Source organism: Lytechinus variegatus, chromosome 12 (assembly GCF_018143015.1).
Source record: "Lytechinus variegatus isolate NC3 chromosome 12, Lvar_3.0, whole genome shotgun sequence".
NCBI lineage: Eukaryota > Metazoa > Echinodermata > Echinoidea > Temnopleuroida > Toxopneustidae > Lytechinus > Lytechinus variegatus.
In genome coordinates, this window is record NC_054751.1 from 14,052,509 (window position 1) to 14,071,442 (window position 18,934).

Here is an 18,934-nt window from a genome sequence, read left to right on the forward strand (position 1 = left end):
GCTTTGCACACATGATTCATTCATCGCGCGAAATTTGCATTGTGGCGCGGGAAAGTCCGGACATTTAAATTGACCTTTGACCTCATTTGTATGCGGATATATGACGTGTACACATCGAATAGAACAGAACCGGTGAATATGGCAGACCAAAAAGGGAACAGCCCACCTCCTTTATTATTATGTTCGACTAATGATAGTATAACACCTGGAATTTTTCGACCCGTGCCTGCAACAGCATCGTTATTTCCTACAGGTTAGTATTCCAAGATGTTTTATTTGGTGGATATTTCATACATTATGTTGTCCCCACTTTTTCATTTAGTCCCATTTGTTTATATTTTTGTCATGTTACTGTTAGTCAGACTCAGAATCTATCGATTAATATTTTTTCAATCGATCTGCTGTTTCGTTTAGAAGACAAAATTTTGGTAGGGAATAGGTGTTTGGGTTGTTTCTTTTATTCTTTTGAAAAGTAAGTCTCCTGCTGAGTATCGTCGTAAAAGTGCCCAAAATATCGGACACTTAAATTGGACCCCCCAAAAAATACAAATCATTTTTTTGAATCAAATATAAAAAATCATTTGTATTTCCGTGGTATGATTGATGCACTCATCGTACGAACGAGGTTATAATGAAAATTTTAAAAAGGTAACAAAAATTGCCAATGTTTTGCCAATATTTTCACTAATTGAGACCTTACCTTCAAGGAAAATAGTAAATACCATACTTTGACAATTTTGGATCACTCTTCTGTTGGTGATATCAGTTTTTCAATAGATCTATATTATTAATTAGATCTAGATATCGAGATATTCGACTGTGCGCAAAATTAGGTAACACGCGAATTAAGGTGACACAACCATACAAATGTTGAATATTAATGTCATAAAAAATAGAAATGAAAAAAAATTATTTGCTTACTACCAGAAGCTTGTTTTTTTTTGCTAAATATCTGATGCAGTTTCCAAATATCGGGCAAGTTAAGTTGTGCACCGCGATCAATTTTGGCAATTTAAATTTCACTCTAAACACCAAAATATTTCATTTATTTCAAATTCTCATTAAAAAACATACAACATACAAATCAAAGAATACACTACATGTATATACAGATAAGGATACAAAAATAGAATAACAACAGAATAAATGAGAATATGAGGGAGCCAGCATAGGCCAAAGGCCTTTCTAAGGCTGGGCTCCCGAGACCATAATAAAATCATAATAATCGTAGATGGGAGAGAGAGAGAGAGAGAGAATGTAAAGTGTGTGGGAGTAAATGAGGCAATTATGACCTATAACTATAACTTTCAGATTTATATATAGGCATCAATAAGGAATTTTTTAAAGCTGTTTTTGAAGGAGGCAAGAGATGGGCATCTTTTTATTTCTTTGGGTATTTTGTTCCATAACATAACTCCAGCATATTTAACAGAATTTCGAGAAGATTCATAATTTAACAAAGGTAAATATTAATCACTGGATTGTCTTGTTGAGTATGAATGGACATTTGCAGTTAATTTAAAATATTTTGTAAATATGGGAGGAAGCAACTGGTGCTCAAACATATACATAAAAGATGCTATTTGTAAATTATAAATATCAAAAATCTTAAGTACTTTAAACTTATAGAACAAAGGTCCAGATGGTGTTCTAGGGTTGGAGTTATTAATTGCTCGTAATGCTCTCTTCTGTAAGATAAAGACTCTATTTAAATGTGTTTGAGCACAGCTACCCCATGTCATTGTGCAGTAAGATAAATGTGGTAAAATTGTTGCATTATAAATATATAACAGAATTTGACGTGGTATGAAATGTCTTAATCTAAATATAACACCAATGGCACAAGATATTTTTTGTAAAATTACATTTACATGAGGAGACCATGACAGGTTTTCATCTAGAGTGATTCCAAGAAAATTAAATGTAGAAACTTGTAATATGCTTTTATTGTTCATGAAGATATCACTGAGATTGTCAAGAAGTTTCTTATTTTTTGTTTTGAATATCATATAATTTGTCTTAGAAGAGTTAATTACCAACTTATTTACAAGGAACCACTCTTCGATCCTAGGTATTTCTACATTCAGGATAGAATTTAAATCAACAATACTTTTACCTGACAAAAAAAAACTTGTATCATCCGCAAAAATAATAGGGCACGCCTGTGTCTATTTGCAGTAATTGTGAATTTATACCATTGATGGATACAAACTGTTGTCTGTTACTCAAATTACTCTTAAACCATTCTAAAAAAGTACCTCTTATACCATAATGATGAAGTTTATATAACAGAATTTTGTGATTTATTGAGTCAAAAAATAATTGCTTGATTGTTGAGAAAATTATTACTATTAATAATTTTGATATAGAAATCGGTAAATAATAACTATTTACTTAACAAATGGACCTCTTTCGGCTCTAAACGTTGGACGTCTTCGCTCAGCTGCATGCAACTTCGTTCTGATAACAGCAAATCCATTTCAGTCAGCCGATATGTCTGATGCTTGGGTTAGTGCCATATTTGGAAGGGTGTTGAATTTCCTGCCGTGGTGAACCCCTGCGATGGTCATTATAGATTTTCTTGCGATAGATCGAACACGTGCGATCTCGGCAGTGATATTTCCGGCAGAAATCACTTCGTTATGATATTTTTGGGGGGGCCATTGGTCTTTTGGTGTCTATAATTATCAAGGGTCATAAGAATCTTTGGAAGTCAAAATCATGGGTTTAACCGAGTCTTGAGGACTCCATGATGATTTTTTTTTTTTTTACATTTCTTCATCATGGATTCTTGAATCCCAAGCCATATGTATAAGAGACACATGTACACAAAGATGGATTTCTCTAGGAAATCCAGAGTTAGAGGGTGAAATTGGTTTGTATGGTCGAATTTTATTTATCTATATGAACCTTCAGGCGCCTAATGTGTATAATGGGATAAAAATTATCACTATAAATGGTAAAAATGAGGTTTCTTACCAGACCCGATCTCCCGTAGATCCCTCGATTCGTTTGTCAACAAAGCAAAGACAATTGGCCTGACCCTTGAACTGCTTTGTGATGATGTACATCCAAGAAGCAATGCCGTTTTGAAGAACAATTTATAGATAAAAATTAGTATTTTTAATTATTTTGTTTAAATTTTTAATATGTTATTAGTGTCATTAAAGTATGATCTGGGGATCTAAAACATTCTAGATCATTAACCAAGAAGAAAATACCATTTGTGACTTTGGATTCAGAAACCAATTGATGTACGGGCTATAGCCCCTCTATGATTGACCCAACATCTTAATTATTGACATGTGCTTAGTAAATTTATTGAAGCTATCTGAACCGACCTGTATGAAAGATGGCGGCTTATGTTCATTGTTGGAAAATGTAAGGTGGTTCATATGGGAAAGAAAAATCTCCATAATAATTACATTATGAATAGAGAGGAGTTGAAGCCTGACAAGAGTAAAAAAGGCATTGGAGTAATTATTGTTGGGGAATTAAATTGCCACCATCATGTGGCAAAGAAAGCAAATCAAATTTTTGGAATGATTAAGATAACATTTCAGAAATTCAGAGAATATCAAAGGAAATGCTTTCCATTTTGTTCACCACACTTGTACATGTACGACATCATCTTGAATATAGTAACATTCTGTGGAATTTGCAGTGTAAGATGGACTCGGATGAAGTTGAAAGGGTTCACGGTAGAGCAACAAATTGCAGAAACAATGACATGTCCCTTGAATACGAGTAACTCTCTACATGTACAACCAGCTGTGAAAAAACTAAAAACTAAGATGTATGAAATATCTTTCTTTGTATTTTCAGATGAAGATGGTGAAGCGGATAGCTTCTTGGGGCAGAATGATCCTCCAGATCTCCAAGTAGGGGCTCCACCCCCACCCTCAAACCAACAAGCCACACCCTCAACATTCTCCTACTTCCAGCAACAGCAGCAGACCTCAGGCTCTGCCCCATCAGACCCATTTGCAGGAATATCCTCACAGGGTCAGACATCCTTTGCCTCACCCTTGCCTCAACCTGCCCCACTGACAGGTCCTGCAGCTGTGCCAACTTATGCACCAACAAACCAGTTTGGGTCACCGCCTTCAGTGCAGGCCCCACCCCAGGCAGTGCCGTTCACATCAGCTCAGAATATACCCCCTCAGCCTCGTGGAGTACACTTTCAAGATGAGCCCCCTCCAGGTATGCCCTCATATTTCCCCATCTATTCAAAGAGCTTAAAACTATATTTTTATATGCATAAAGGAAATGTGGCCTCCTTTTGAAATCTGTCGCCTCTCTTCTCTTAGGCGTGCTCACTTTGTGTACAAAGACAATAGGAGTGATGTCACAAGGGCAGTAGAAGGACATCACCAACACTGACAAAATAAATGGCAGTGAATGGGCGGGTGACCTACTTCGTGATAATGCCAAAAAATTGATTATTTGCATCCTCTTGCATTAAATTTCTCTGTGTCACATGTTGAATACAGTAGAACCTTACTTGATGTTAAATGTACAAAGATAAGAATAGATGTATTCATAAGCAAGTGGCCATTATGGGCAGATTTCCTAGTAAATTTATGTTTCATTGCTTGACCTTTCTCAAATGATTGAATGAGATCAGTAGTAAATAGGACTATGACTTTCAATAGATGATTTTCTAACTGTGTAATAAACTTGTATTATAAAAGGGATACCGTTGAACTCATTTAATTTGCTCAAACCACAAAAGTAACTTCCAACACTAAATACTATGTAAGTATTGTTGAAAAATTTACCTTTAGCTATTCAAAAGAGTATGAAAAAAAATCTCCTTTTGTGTTCACAAACATTGTAGAAATTATTGAACAACATAATTTTTTTTTACTGGATTCAATTTTCATGTAGAATTTTATTTTATCAATGTAATATTTTTCTTAATGCACTTTTTCAAACACGCAGGCCCACCTCCTCAAGTCACCAGCTATTCCCCTAGTGCTCCTCCTCCAACTGGTGTTCTTCCACCAAGTGCCACCCCTCCCTCTGGACAACCTGGTGCAAGGTTTGGTATTAAAGGGTACCAACACAAGCCCATGGCACACCCAATAGGGGGTGTGACTCCAGCAAGTGGGCCCTTACCCCCGGGCATTTTGGCGCCGCCTCCAAAATTACAACAGGTACGGGTTATTTCAAGAATTTGTTTACATTAATTTTTTTTCTTTTAACGTGTCATGGTGTTTTGTAGTTTTAGTAATTTTGATTCAATGTTTTGTTTGCTCATGTTATTACACTATTTATTTAAATCAACTTGTTGATGAACTTGGCCTTTGATGAATTATTATTTTAAAAAGGCTTTTCTTAAATTTTATGTACAAGAAAATGTTACAGCAACCAACTGACTAAATGATGGTTAGAAATAATAATGATATAAAGAATAGCTGAAGTTATGAAGCACTTTTTGCCTGAGGATACAAAGCGCTGCTATTATCCCGGCTTTAGCCTGACTGCTAAGAAAGCATGGATGCTTGTTAAGAAGTAAACAGAGGTTCAACAGATTATTACGTGCCCTTTCCAAGGGAGCTGGTAATGAAGATAAATGATTTTACCAAATGGCACAAGGATTATGAGACCACCAATCTACTGACTGAGTTGTCATTCTTCTTAAATATTTCCTTCCCAGTATGATGCAAGCAAACCACCTCCCACATCAGCAGAGGTCCAGCAGCAGACACAATCCACCCTGGGAGGATCCCCTAGGTCCGGGGCTGCTTACCAGACCATCCAACCCCATTGGTTCTACTGTAAGGAGATGGAGAAAAGAAACATCTGGGTACCATTCAGCATCATTGATTCTATCAAACTGGAAGAGGCCATGCTTAGAGGTATGCAGTCGAAGGGTATATGCCGAAGGACGGCACTTGCAACATGATCCATTTGTAATCTGTTTGCGATCTATTGACAATTTGAATGTGGGGAAAAAATTGTTGAAGCATTTGTTATGAACATTCAAACCCTTTGAAATGTTAATGATCAAAGTTCCTGATAGAGGTATGAATATTAGAATTGTAATTCCAAGCTGTTGTGAGTCTCCCTGTCATATTGCAGTCTTCTCTGTGATTTTATGCTGTATTGGAATCTACTACCACAAGGCACGCACTAAAGCAGAATTTTGATTTTTTTTTTTATTGCCGTCCTTAATCTGGACATTAAATGAGATCATTTTACTTTTCAAACTGTTTGAGTTCAAAATGTGATTTATTCAAAGATCGATCGTACTTGTATAATGTGTAGTAGACTTTACATGTAGTCTTATTTTTTGGCATGGGTAGAAGAGTTTGAAACTTGTCTGAGAATTAATACTAGCAAAAAAGGATGTGACGTCTAATTTCTTATGATTTTTTTTCAAATATTTGGAGACATATCACACAAAGTATGTAAACAAACATGCATGATATGCTTTAAGTCTTTAAAAAGGGTCCATGACGCATTGTTAGAAATCCTCATTTTGTACATTTCAGTGTTATGCTAGCTTAATTTTCCTTGTACTTTCCGAATTAGTGGAAGTTTTAGCGAAAATTATTTAAGGTTGACTTGGTACATGATATAAGATTTGAATTCTGGCAAAAATTATTATTTACCTTAAAAATGTATGTTTCCAATATGTATTGTGACCAGCATCTTCACATTTTAACTAATTTTAACATTTAATCATAACTAGTACACTGCATTTATCATGTTTTCATCATTTGTCCTTGTTCTTTTTATCCTCTAGCACAAACTTCATCAGAAAGCAACATAATCATCTCCACGAATGGAGGGCGCTATGACGTGAGTCTGTCTGAGCGATTGCGGTTTGCCATCTACTGGGATGAGAAGCCTTCACAGGTCAGGAGATGTACATGGTTCTACAAGAGCGACAGTGAAAACAGATTCATTCCATATGAAGAACAGATGGCTAATATGCTTGAGGTAAGCATTTGATTTCATTGGTTTATGCTACAGTCACTACAATAAAACCGACTCCAAACCGACCAATGGTATGTCAATGTAATATCTTTTGTTGATCTGGAGTTGTTTTCATCGGTGTGACAGGGCATTAAAGGTAAGGAAAAGTTTTGCGAAAATGGAAATAATCATTGTAATCTATCAAACGCTTTCCTTGATAAGTAGGAAGAATGTCATGAATTAGTCTTAAGGCCAAAAAAATAGTTTCAATTTATTTTCCTGTAATTTTATGTTCAGCCATGGGTCATTCATGTTATGATTTGTTTTTTTCTTTTTGACTATTACAATATTGTAGATACAGGTTTTAGGGATATCTTGGGATATGACTATCAAATTAGAGGCATATGGCCTTCAGATGGACAGAAATGTGTCAATGTTCACTCTTTATTTTACATATAAATGATATTGATTTTGTATCAAAGAAAACTTTGAATAATTTCTGAATACCCATCTAATTTCAGGAAGAATACCGGACCGCAACACTTCAGAACCAATGGCACCGGAGACTGGAGCTCTCCGATGGTGAGACCATCATCATGCACAACGCCAACGTCATTGTCCACTTCCGACCCTCGGCCAGGCCGGACGAGTGGGGTGCATCACCGGACACTCAGATGAGACCCAGGGTGGTCAAGAGAGGTGTTGATGATATCGACAGCATCCAACAGGGTCAGTTTTATTACCTTTCTTTCCAGAAGAGTCTGTATGTATTGCATTTTATCCCTTTGATGTGATAATAAAATTTCTTAATAAAAGTACACTTTACACCAAACATGGTGTAAAGTTCATAATTAGCAGTTTGCCAGTTTATAATTAGCAGATATGTTGGAGGGAGGGTTAATGTGTTTGTGTGTCAGTAATCTAATCAATTAGTTTTTACAGATGTGTATCAATATACATATATTTATATATGTGACCTTTTACGTCAACATCTGAACGAAGTGACCAGGGGGGCATTTCCCAAAGATTTAAGTATGACTTGAAGTCGCCCTTAAAAGCCTCGTTGGGTAAGGTATAAAAGGCATGACCGCATTGATCAGATCATGCGAAGAGAACGCGCACAATAAGATTGCGTGTTGCATATCTTGTACGCGTCGTTATTTAAGTGCGACCTAACTAGTCATGCTTAAATCTTTGTGAAACACCCCCCAGGGATAAAAAAAACTTCCCACATAAACCTTGTATTACTGGACATGCTGCAGCAGCCACTTTGAATACATCAACCTTGTTTGCCTCAGGAATAGTTCACTCTTTTGTATCCTATTAGTGGTGTATATGCTAATCCCTACTTTATTTTTTCTTACTTTCCTTTAAATGAGTGGTATTGAAAAACAAAACATATACTTTAATTCTTAAAATTTTTCATATTTACTCATAGGAGAGCCAAGTCAAGTGGACCATCTAGTCTTTGTAATCCATGGCATTGGACCAGTGTGTGATCTAAGATTTAGAACCATCACAGAATGTGGTAAGTCCTGAATCAGGTTTGAATTTATCCTTAACCTGTTGGAAACAGGCTTATTATTCTCCATTTATAGCACACATTTTCCATGTAAACACCTGCCCGCAAATTTCAGTCTCCATCTCCAATGTGTTTAATTGATTTTGAAACCTAGTCACTGATAGTCAGTTGGTAAAGCATAGGTCAAATTGTTTCTTTTTCCGTGATCAAAACCAAGTCAATTGAGGTGTTTCCTGTAATGCAATAATCCTAATTACTTATTTCTCAGATAGGATGTCAAGACATTCAGTCTTTGGATTTATCAATAAAAAGGTGATTGATTTTATTTAAAAGAGAAATTATTTTTATTGGAATCAAAATGTGAAATATAAAACTCCTTTCTCTATATTTGTATTTCTGTTTGATATAGTTGATGATTTCAGATCACTATCACTTGGTTTGATGAGTTCTCATTTTAAGTCAGCCCAGGAGGAAGGAAGAGCAGGGCGTGTTGAATTCCTACCAGTATACTGGTATGCAGCGCTCCATGGGGACGCCACAGGTGTCGATAGGCAAGTATTTTATCATTCTATTCAGCCATGGAACAAAATACAATTAGAAATGGAGATTGATAATTGTAATTAATTAAATTATAATCAATTACTTTATGAATTTACTCAATCAATTTACTTTTATGAAATTCCATAAAGTGTAACTCTCCAGTGCTCTAGGCAGTGGACTCTCCGTAAATTTTTTTTTTTCATAGTTCATATGAAAATGTTGTAATGTTTTCAAATTTGAGACTGCTTGAGCAATAAGTAATATTCACAGTGAAAAAAAGTCAATTGACTTTGTATATACTAATAGGTTGACCATTATAAGCAGTTGCCCTATCGGGTAATTGTGCTAATTTATGACAATATCCCAATTTTACTTTTTGGTAAATACTGTCACATCTAATTTCTTTTTCTTTTCACCCACAGCATGCTTGTAAGACCACAACCGTGGGCATCACTTGTGTAATAGCAATTTGCTTTTTTAATTTCTCAACACTTTATCTGTAAAATACATACCTATTCAGGAAAAGTAATTTTGCTACTTCTTTTGTTTGTCAAAAAATAAGAAATAGGACTTAAATACTCTCCTAAAAGCCAGCATCATTTTGAAAACGAAATTGAATTTTGGCCTTCAAGACATAGTGTTTAAATGTTTTTTATATGATTTTGATCTTTTCATGAACAGGCGACTAAAGCGCATCACTCTTCCGAGCATCAACCGTTTACGAAACTTCACCAACGAGACACTCTTAGACATTCTTTTCTATACCAGTCCTATTTATGCCCAGCAAATTGCTGAGGTGGTGTGCTCTGAGATCAATAAATTGTATGCCAAATTTCAAGAGAGAAACCCTGATTTCTGTGGCCAGGTCTCCCTTATTGGACATAGTTTAGGTGAGTTAGTTTAATACCTTAAAATTGTCATATATAGAAATGTGTATTGTAGCACCCCCAGTTTTGTGCAATGTGGAAAACAGAAAGAAATCATGGATAACAGGACAAGAACACAGAATTTCACTGAAAATGCTATTATTATAATATTATTATAATTATCACCATCATCATCAATATTATCATCATTACAACCATCATCATTGTCATCATCACCATCATCATTATTATTATCATTATTAATTCTCTTTCAGGTTCCCTCATTGCTTTCGACCTCCTCAAGCACCAGAAGGACGGTGAGGAGGTGGAGTCGGAAGAGAACCTCATCAAGTCTGAGATCTACGCTGACAAACCCCCGACTCCTGCGCCCTCTGCGGAGTCCCTGACACCGTCCAGCAGCAGTGCGTCCCTTCTCAGCGGGGCCACGTTGGACGAAGGTCCCGCAGTCATCACCCTTGAGGAATCCCTGGAATCTATGGGGCTTCTGGACCTGCTACCCAAGTTTGAGCAGGAAAGAATCGACATGGAAAGTCTGGTATGAACCATTTTATTTATCTTTTGATGATGGTAATAGTGATGAAAATTTGATGATAATAATGGTAATTAACCTTTTTTTTTTATATGGGGCATGTCACATAATATGACTATTTTTCGATGGGCTTCAGAAAGAAAAAAAGGAGGAGAAAATGTGTTGTTGAGTGTAATTTTGAATTTAATCTGCTAACCTTGCTAAATTGTAGTCTTGAAGGAATGATGTTGCTTGCCATGCATGAAATAATTCAGACTCTGACTGATTTAGGACAAAAATGCATGTTCAAATCTGCAGTTTTTTCCAATATACATGTACATGTAGAATTCAGGAAAATTTTACAGCTTTTTAGCTAGAATGTGGTCTTTCTAATTTCTTTGGTGCTAAGTAAGTGCTCTAAATTGGAGTGATGAACAATAATAAATTGATTTTAATTCTGCTCATAAGTGTCTGTGTTAGACCAGCACAATTAGAATTTTCTTTTTAATTTCAAAACGCAGGTTTAACTCTCTTACTAACCAAAATATACTTCTCATTTCTATGGACTGGTAGGTGTCATCTTCTTTTTTGGTGGTTATCTTTTTCAGTATTCTTAAAATAGATGATATACATGTAGCAAGGAATTCATCGAAATTTGTTGTATTCCATCATCTCATACTATCTTTTTCAATTGATGACCATTAGTATAAAGAACTGATTTTCCTAAGAATTGTAGAAAAGAGATCCTCATTTTTAGACCTCAGTTCAATATCAGTAATGTTGTATAACACTGATGTTAATAAGCATTTGCACTGCACTGAAATTACCGTAGAATTCCTCTTCTTAATCTTATCATTAATACTAGCTCATGTGCAGTGATGCAGATCTAAAAGAGATGGGAATTCCCCTTGGTCCCAGGAAGAAACTTGGGGGCTTCCTTCGAGATCAAGCAGCAAAAGAGGTAAATTTTTATGAAAATATGACAGATATGATTTAAAACTGATCAATAAAGTAATTTGCAGAAAATAATGAAGGATTGTAGGATACTAGTTCTCTGTAGATTATGATTTTGTTGTCAAAAGCTTATATTCATTGATTTATCATTAGTCTGAAACACTGTAAGTGATATTTGAAGGCCATTGTATTATATGTTTAACATATAATTTTAGATAAATCTTAATTTGTATTTTATTACATTTTAATGTGCCTTACAAGTGATGTGCTATTGTGTCATAGAATGCCTTTTAAACTTGGCCTAGATAGAAATTAACATGTAATTAGCTTGATTGTGTTAACACGTAATGAGTATATAACCTGACTGCAAATAACAAACCCAAATTATGATATTAACTAAATTCTTGTAATCAAGCTAGCCAGCTTAATCTTAACAATAGTTTAGGGGCTGTTCAGAGGCTTTCAGCCCTCCTCTGCAATTATTTTGCGATAAATCAATAACATGAAAAGCTTGCATCTTATTGTTTCGTGAATCTTTAAAAGATCTTGCTTACAATTGAGACCAAGTTACCTAGTTATGTGGTTCAGAAATTATTTTTTCTTGGTGCATGTAACATCCAAAAATTACATTTCTATCCAAAAGTCATAAATGTATCTATCATTGTTTTTTACTTCTACTTATAAGATTCAATTAATTCCATGATGTTATTGATCTGAATAGTTTTGGTCATGATATTGATTGAAAAAAAACAAGAAAAACAATTAAATAATTTATAAGCTATTACAATTTACAAATAAGAATGAAATACACAAGAAAAAATATTCTGATAGCAAATTTCTTTTATTATTATATTATTATTTGTTTGGTGTCACCTGTGCCGGGGAGGCGAAAAGCGAACTTAGTCACTGTTACCCGCAGGTCTTTCCTCCTGATCTGATTGGGGATTCTTTAAAGTACACTTGATCAGAAACAACCAGAGTCTTTAAATGATGAACACAAGAGGGCTTCACTGTATGTCTGGGCTGAAAGTATCACTGACATTATTATTTTATGTTTTGCATTTCAGGCGAAGCGAAAGGAATCCCTGATGCAACAAGAACAGGCCAAGGCTGAACAGAAAGCTGTGCAGGAGGAGGAGAGGCGGAAACAGGAAGAGTTGGCAGTTTCAACGGTAGTACAATCCTCCTCCAGGAATGCTCTTCATGCTGCAATGTCTGTTCATGTTGACTATGAACCAGGGCTAGAGGGTAGGTAACAGACTTTGGAATGTCTTGTGTATTACATGTTTTGTCAAACACACTAGATATCTCACAGATGCCTTGAGATGTTATTCTGATGTTTTACGTATAATATTATTGATGTTGTTATTTTCATATTGTGCTTTCTTGTGGTGCATTCCCAAAGTGCATACAGGAAGAATTTAAAAAAAAAATCAGATTCTGATCACTTGATTGTAATAAAAAACTTTGAAGGTTTTGTAAGTTTATGAAACAAGAGAATATCTTTAATCCTTAAATTTGATTAGCTGTTTGGTCATTGAGAATATACATGTACTGCACTCAAGTTCTGTAATAAGAATAACAATTGAAATGTATTGGCATGTAATACCAGGGATTTATTCTGCATGGGTGTTTCATAAAGCTGTTAGTAAGTGCCAATGTGTTTATGTACAACATGTGACCTGTTATTGTGCTAAATGAGATACCAAAATTTGTTCTGTTTTAATGAATTGGGAATGAAGTGGGAATGAATTTGCTATAATTCTAATCCAAACAAATACATAAATTTGACATAAAAATACATGTTTTCAACAAGAATTTCAATCTTCAATGCTCCGATTTTAATCTGAACTCATACTAGTGATTTAGGATTAGAATGTGGCACCTTGGCACCTAAAGGCCACCGCACACCTTACGACCCGACTGGTCTGCTACTGGCTTGAGACTGAGTGAGGGGAGATGAATGGCAAGGTAGTCATAATCCTCGACACCGCACACCTTGCGATCTAATCTGCGACTCACGCATGCGCTTTTTGCCATAGCAACTGAGAAAGTGTGCTTACTACTGCATATGCGCGTTGTTTATCATATACGCGTCGTACAACTCTGCTGTCTGATTGGCTGGAAGTTGGATTGAGCTTGCGATCCAGTCATAAGGATTTGACATGTCAAATCCTTCCAATGTTCCTTACAACTTGTCTCTGACCGGTCTGCGACGCTCAAGCTGACAAGAGCTGTGACGTCACATCTCCCCTCACTCAGTCGCAAGCCAGTCGCAGACCAGTCGGGTCGTAAGGTAGTTCCAGGTAAGTGATGCTTAATTTATGAACATCTTTAGGAAATACAACTTTGGCAAGACATACAGATGTACTTGTATTTCCATGTGTTTTTTTCTTTTCATACAGGTGTTGGGCAGCCATTTGTAAACTATCCTCAGCTAGACTTCAATCCAGCCTGTTTCTTTGCCTTGGGTTCTCCTATTGGTATGTTTCTCACGATAAGAGGTGTAGGGAGAGTGGGTGAGAACTATCGACTGCCAACCTGCCCTTTCATGTTCAACGTGTTTCACCCTGTAAGTAGCACTTCAATGTATAAATCAATTCACCCCTATTTTTATTTTAATTCTTTTATTCAGGTATCGAATAGAATAATGGTACAAGTAATGTAATTGTATGATAGCCTTGGCATTGGGAAAAATTTCTTATATTTTTGTTTAATGTAAATTCCGACCTGGGCTCTGTGGGTGTTGCAAGAAAATATTTGCGATCAACTGCAAATATTCTGTTGCATTTTCACAACTGATAGATCAATGGTAGCTGTAGCAAATCAGACTAAACTTCTTGTTTCAAGGAGCAGATTAGCAATCATTCACTAATTTGTAATTAACTACAAGACATGTGATTGATTTAGAGACCAAAAATAGACTTGCAATTGATCGCAAGTTTCTTGCATTTCCCCATAAAAGTCAAACCATCATTCATAAGCACAAGTCAATGATGGTTTGAGTGTAGAATCACAAATTCATGTCATAGAAATGCATCTATTAAGGTCATAGGTATCAAAACCATAGGGCTTATTCTTATATCAAGAAATGTACATAAGAAACATTTGGTAGTTACGTTATCTTCTAAGAAAACTCAGTGAAATTTGCTGTCAGTATGTTTTACAAATTTTCAGATTAAGGTTTCAGTCCCTGTTTTTTAAACTACATGCCGTATCATGATGCAAATGAATAATAAAACCCAATTCTTATTTATTTGTTGTTGTTGTTGTTAGTTTGACCCTGTGGCATACCGTATAGAGCCCCTGATTCATCCAACCTTAGCAGATATCAAACCTGTTCTAATGCCTCATCATAAGGGAAGAAAACGACTTCATCTAGGTGAGTAAATAAATACTATCTCCTTTCGATCAGGGTACTGTAAAACAAAGCTTTGGGATTGATTGCATGATCGATTTTAAGGTTTGAGTGTACATTTGGAGTTTTTTGCAATTGTAAAAGTGATCCTGTGATCATAGCTTCATTGCATGACCAGTACACAAACTTTTGTATGATATAAGCATTTTATGAAAAAAAAGTTTTTGCACTCCTCAGGAAAATCAGGATCTCAGCATCCATCAGTGTCCATGTTAATTACACATTCCTGCTTGTTTACAAAGTCATGGCAATAAATTCCTCTGTTGTTGGTTTCATGTACATTTCTTCCTGCCTGTAATATACAATAGTCGATTTCAGTTCCTGTCCACCTGTTTAGCGTCAGTTTCACTCTGGAATTTCCTGTGTAATATACATCATGTCAAGCAATATCCAAATGCACCTGTTAAATTATGTGACCTACCCCCCCCCCCCCCCACCTCCCCTTCCTCTCTCACTCTCTTTCTTTCTAACCAGTTTAAACCAGTTCAGGCATAATGACATCATGAACAAAACAAAGAAGAAAGGGAAATACAATATATCATTCAAAATCTTTATATCTTTTTTATTCATATTGAATGTGATAAAATAATGATATTGCTGAAGTTCATTAATGCACAGTCTGTGGAGAATAGATTGCCAGTTTCTTGTAAGAAATTCTGAAGAATAAGGTATTTCTTGAAGCAGTTCCCAACGCTGAAAGCCCTGGTATAATGCCCATTTTTATCTCTCTCTCGTTTGTGATTAATTTTCCATTTTATCATCCTTAAATTATTATTACAATAAATCCATGATTTCTTATACAGAGCTTAGAGAAAGCCTCTCCCACTTTGGGTCCGATCTCAAGCGCAGCCTCATAGAGTCAATGAAAAAGACATGGAACACCTTACATCAATTTGCGCTTGCCCATCGGACAGAAGAGGAACAGGAAGAAACGGATCCCAACACCGTCACAGATGAGCAGATGGAAGCGGTTGCCGAGCAACTGAGTAAACAGCAGCTAGCCAATCAGCAAACTGAAGCAGACGGGCAGTCAAGAGAGCAAGGTAGTTTTAAGTCAGATATTTTTTTTTATTTTAGGGGGGAATCATATACATGCTTTCTGTTTGATGATCCACTTTTTGAAAGTAATGATTATGATGATATTGTTAATAGTCAATTATATATTGCTCAGAGCAACTGTTTCAAAGTGTTTTTATATAACCTTGGCAAAGAAATTTTCAATTTTGTTTTGATGATTATACTGATTTCAGTTATCCAGGAAAATATATGACCCTAAAAAGTGCTTCTCGGCCTATTAAAACCATGGAAATTGTAAGAGAACGATATCTTATAATTGATGCCAACCTTTATGAAACAGTGCCTTAAAAGACAAGTTTTACAGCAGTAATAATGATTATCATATTTCGCTTTTGTTAAGTGCTTATTGGATCAGAATTTGTATTTTGTCTTTTTTTTTTACAGAAGAGAACCTAAGACTTGGTCAGTTGAACGGAGGGAAGCGAATTGATTACGTCCTACAGGAAGCACCCCTAGAAAGCTTTAATGAATATCTCTTCGCTATGAGCAGTCATGCGTGTTATTGGTAAGAAGTTACTTTTTAGATTATCTGACATCTTAAGGCAACATTTTAATCTTATCCCCTCTATCTCTCTTCCCTCCTTTTCTCTTCTCTCTTCCTTTCTCTTCTGTCTTTCTTTCTTTCCTTTTTTTTCTGTTCTTTTTTTCTCTTCTTTTAATTTTCTCTTCCCCTTCTCACTCTTCTTTTCTCCTCTCCTCTCTTTTCTTCTCTTCTTTTATCTTCTCTTTTCTTTAAATTTTGGTATATTTTTTCCTCTTTACTATTTTTATCTGTGTTAATTTTTCTCTAAAATTGTTTATTTTTATTTTCTCTTTCGTTCCTCTTTCCTTTCTTCTCTCCTTTATATCCCTTCTTCTCTTATCTTTTCTATTTATTCCCTCTCCTCTCCCCTCCTTATCTTTTTAATTTTTTTTACTTTGATTTACTCATATTTTCATCTATTGTGCAGGGAATCTGAGGACACAGTATTAATGGTGCTAAAGGAAGTGTATGGAGTCTTAGGAATCTACCCTCAACTATCAGGACCAAGATCCGATTCAACACCTAGTACCCCTCTCAGATACTAGTCTGGTCTCATTGAGCATTGCTAGAATCTTGCAATCAATTCCAAGTCAATTTGGGGTCTGAAAATCGTTCACAAGTCTTCAAGTTAATTGCAAATAAAATTGCAAATTTGCACTCAATTGCTGGTCTGCTTATTTAAAAATGGAAAGTTCTATTTGCTCTATCAGTTGTGAATTGGCAACCGAAATTTGCAATTGATTGCAAGTATTTTCTGTCAACGCCCCCATGAGACTGTTTAGATTGGTATATGAAGCAATGTAGACATTTTCACGTTCATGGACCCAGTTACTAATAGGCCCGTATTCTGAACTCGGGTTTAGATTAAACCCTGGTTTAAAGTTGTGGTTTAACTATGGAGAGCCAGTTGGGGCACAAATATATATTAGTACAATTTCAATTTATTAATTCACATGACACTGAAATCATTCATAAATGCTGGGAATGATAACTGAAGTATTTTTCTTCATTGTGCAAGCAAATGGAAACAAAATAGTAGACATAAATATATACAATGTTACCAGATTTTTTTATTTTTTGGATCCCCATAATTTTAGCACAGAGTTAGACCGGAGTCTATGTTAAACCTGGGGAGCGTTTCATCAATATTTTCATCCGACAAGTTGTCAGATCTGACATCTTTCCATGATTTTGATTGGCTAAGAGGCACTGTTCCTATGGTAACTGTCAGATAACATGGGACTTGTCGGATAAAACGTCCGACAAGTCCTTTCATGAAACGCCCCCCTGACCTCAGAATATGGGCCATTGAATTTGACTTTAATAGTAACTGCCATAAATGAACCAATAAGGTTTCCATTGCAGCTATCTTCAATGGCAAAGTTACCATTTTTCGCAAGTTTCATGCAACAGGATGCTATTTCAGGTCCTGTTCTTGAAAGAGACTAGTTACCGAGGAATAATACTGATCTATCTCTGTTCCATGTAATGTGTCATCTCTTTGGTTTGGGCCCAAACATAAATTCAGGCCATCCTATTTCACATGTATGATTTGATCACTTAAGAATCCAACCTTATACGAACGCTTCAAAGACCTTTTGATAATGTTGTGTTAGATTCATAGACGTAGGTTGTTGTTTAATAATTAATATTGTACTTCAAAACTCAAGGCCTAATTAACCTTCAGTAATGCCACATACATCTGTCATTTTGTTTTCCCTGAACTCTCACTACATTTGTTTTGACATCTGTTTTATAAGGTTAGGATCCTATCTGATTGTTAATGACTAAGGATAATACATGGTATTTCAGTCTCCTCTGATTTGCAATATCAAACCTGTTTAGGTTTAGAATCTGGAAGTTTAGAGGTACCAGGTGTCTAGAAAAATTATATATAAAATTTAAGATGCCATGAATTCATGAAATGTTTCCATTTTAAGATATATGATTTCCAACTCAAGGTATGTAATGTCCAAAAATTTTAATAAAGGAACAGGATTTTTATGTATTATGCTCTTGTGATATTCATGGACCATTGAATAGTGGTTGTTAAAAGGAGAACGAGAAAGGGGATGCATAAAAAGACATTTATTCAAACTAAACATTGTTTTGAAGATGCCGCAGATTTATGCTTTAGAAGTAAAATTGTATGCTCATACCAATTCAACCAGATATTCTCAGCCATATCCCCTGCAATAATACACTGTTCAGTCTAGTGTATGCCAAAATTATTATTTTTTTTTATTTAAGTCTGGATATTTGTCATGTCCTGAAGGAAAAAAAGTTAAAGAACATTTCCAAGAAATTATATAAAGGTACTCTATGGAGAGTACGTACAAAGTAGAACAGTAAATTATACTATAACATTTATTTATTTGCACGTTATTATATTGTATCAAAGACCTGGATGTTTGATATGAACATTTAAAGAAATAGTATACTATGTATGGGAACATTCCGAGTGGGGGTGGGCCACATGCACAGATTGGTACCAATAATACCTGTGGCATTTCCATTCATTATAATATAGGCTTAAAGAGGACTATCAATTTAATGCCATGGAAGCTTAAAAGTGCCA

General features: G+C 35.5%; 1 protein-coding gene across 1 annotated transcript; it reads left to right on the forward strand.

Moving 5' to 3' along the window:
- Positions 1-82: 82 nt before the first annotated feature.
- On the forward strand, positions 83-17,357 carry LOC121424737 (phospholipase DDHD2-like). Its single transcript, XM_041620498.1, has 17 exons — positions 83-253; positions 3,826-4,203; positions 4,945-5,159; positions 5,663-5,864; positions 6,755-6,951; positions 7,449-7,656; positions 8,366-8,455; positions 8,859-9,000; positions 9,671-9,879; positions 10,131-10,411; positions 11,250-11,345; positions 12,406-12,586; positions 13,744-13,910; positions 14,615-14,720; positions 15,560-15,799; positions 16,218-16,338; positions 16,784-17,357. Exons 1-17 carry the CDS (start codon positions 91-93, stop codon positions 16,899-16,901), a joined length of 3,114 nt encoding a protein of 1,037 aa, XP_041476432.1. The 5' UTR covers positions 83-90; the 3' UTR covers positions 16,902-17,357.
- Positions 17,358-18,934: the final 1,577 nt, after the last annotated feature.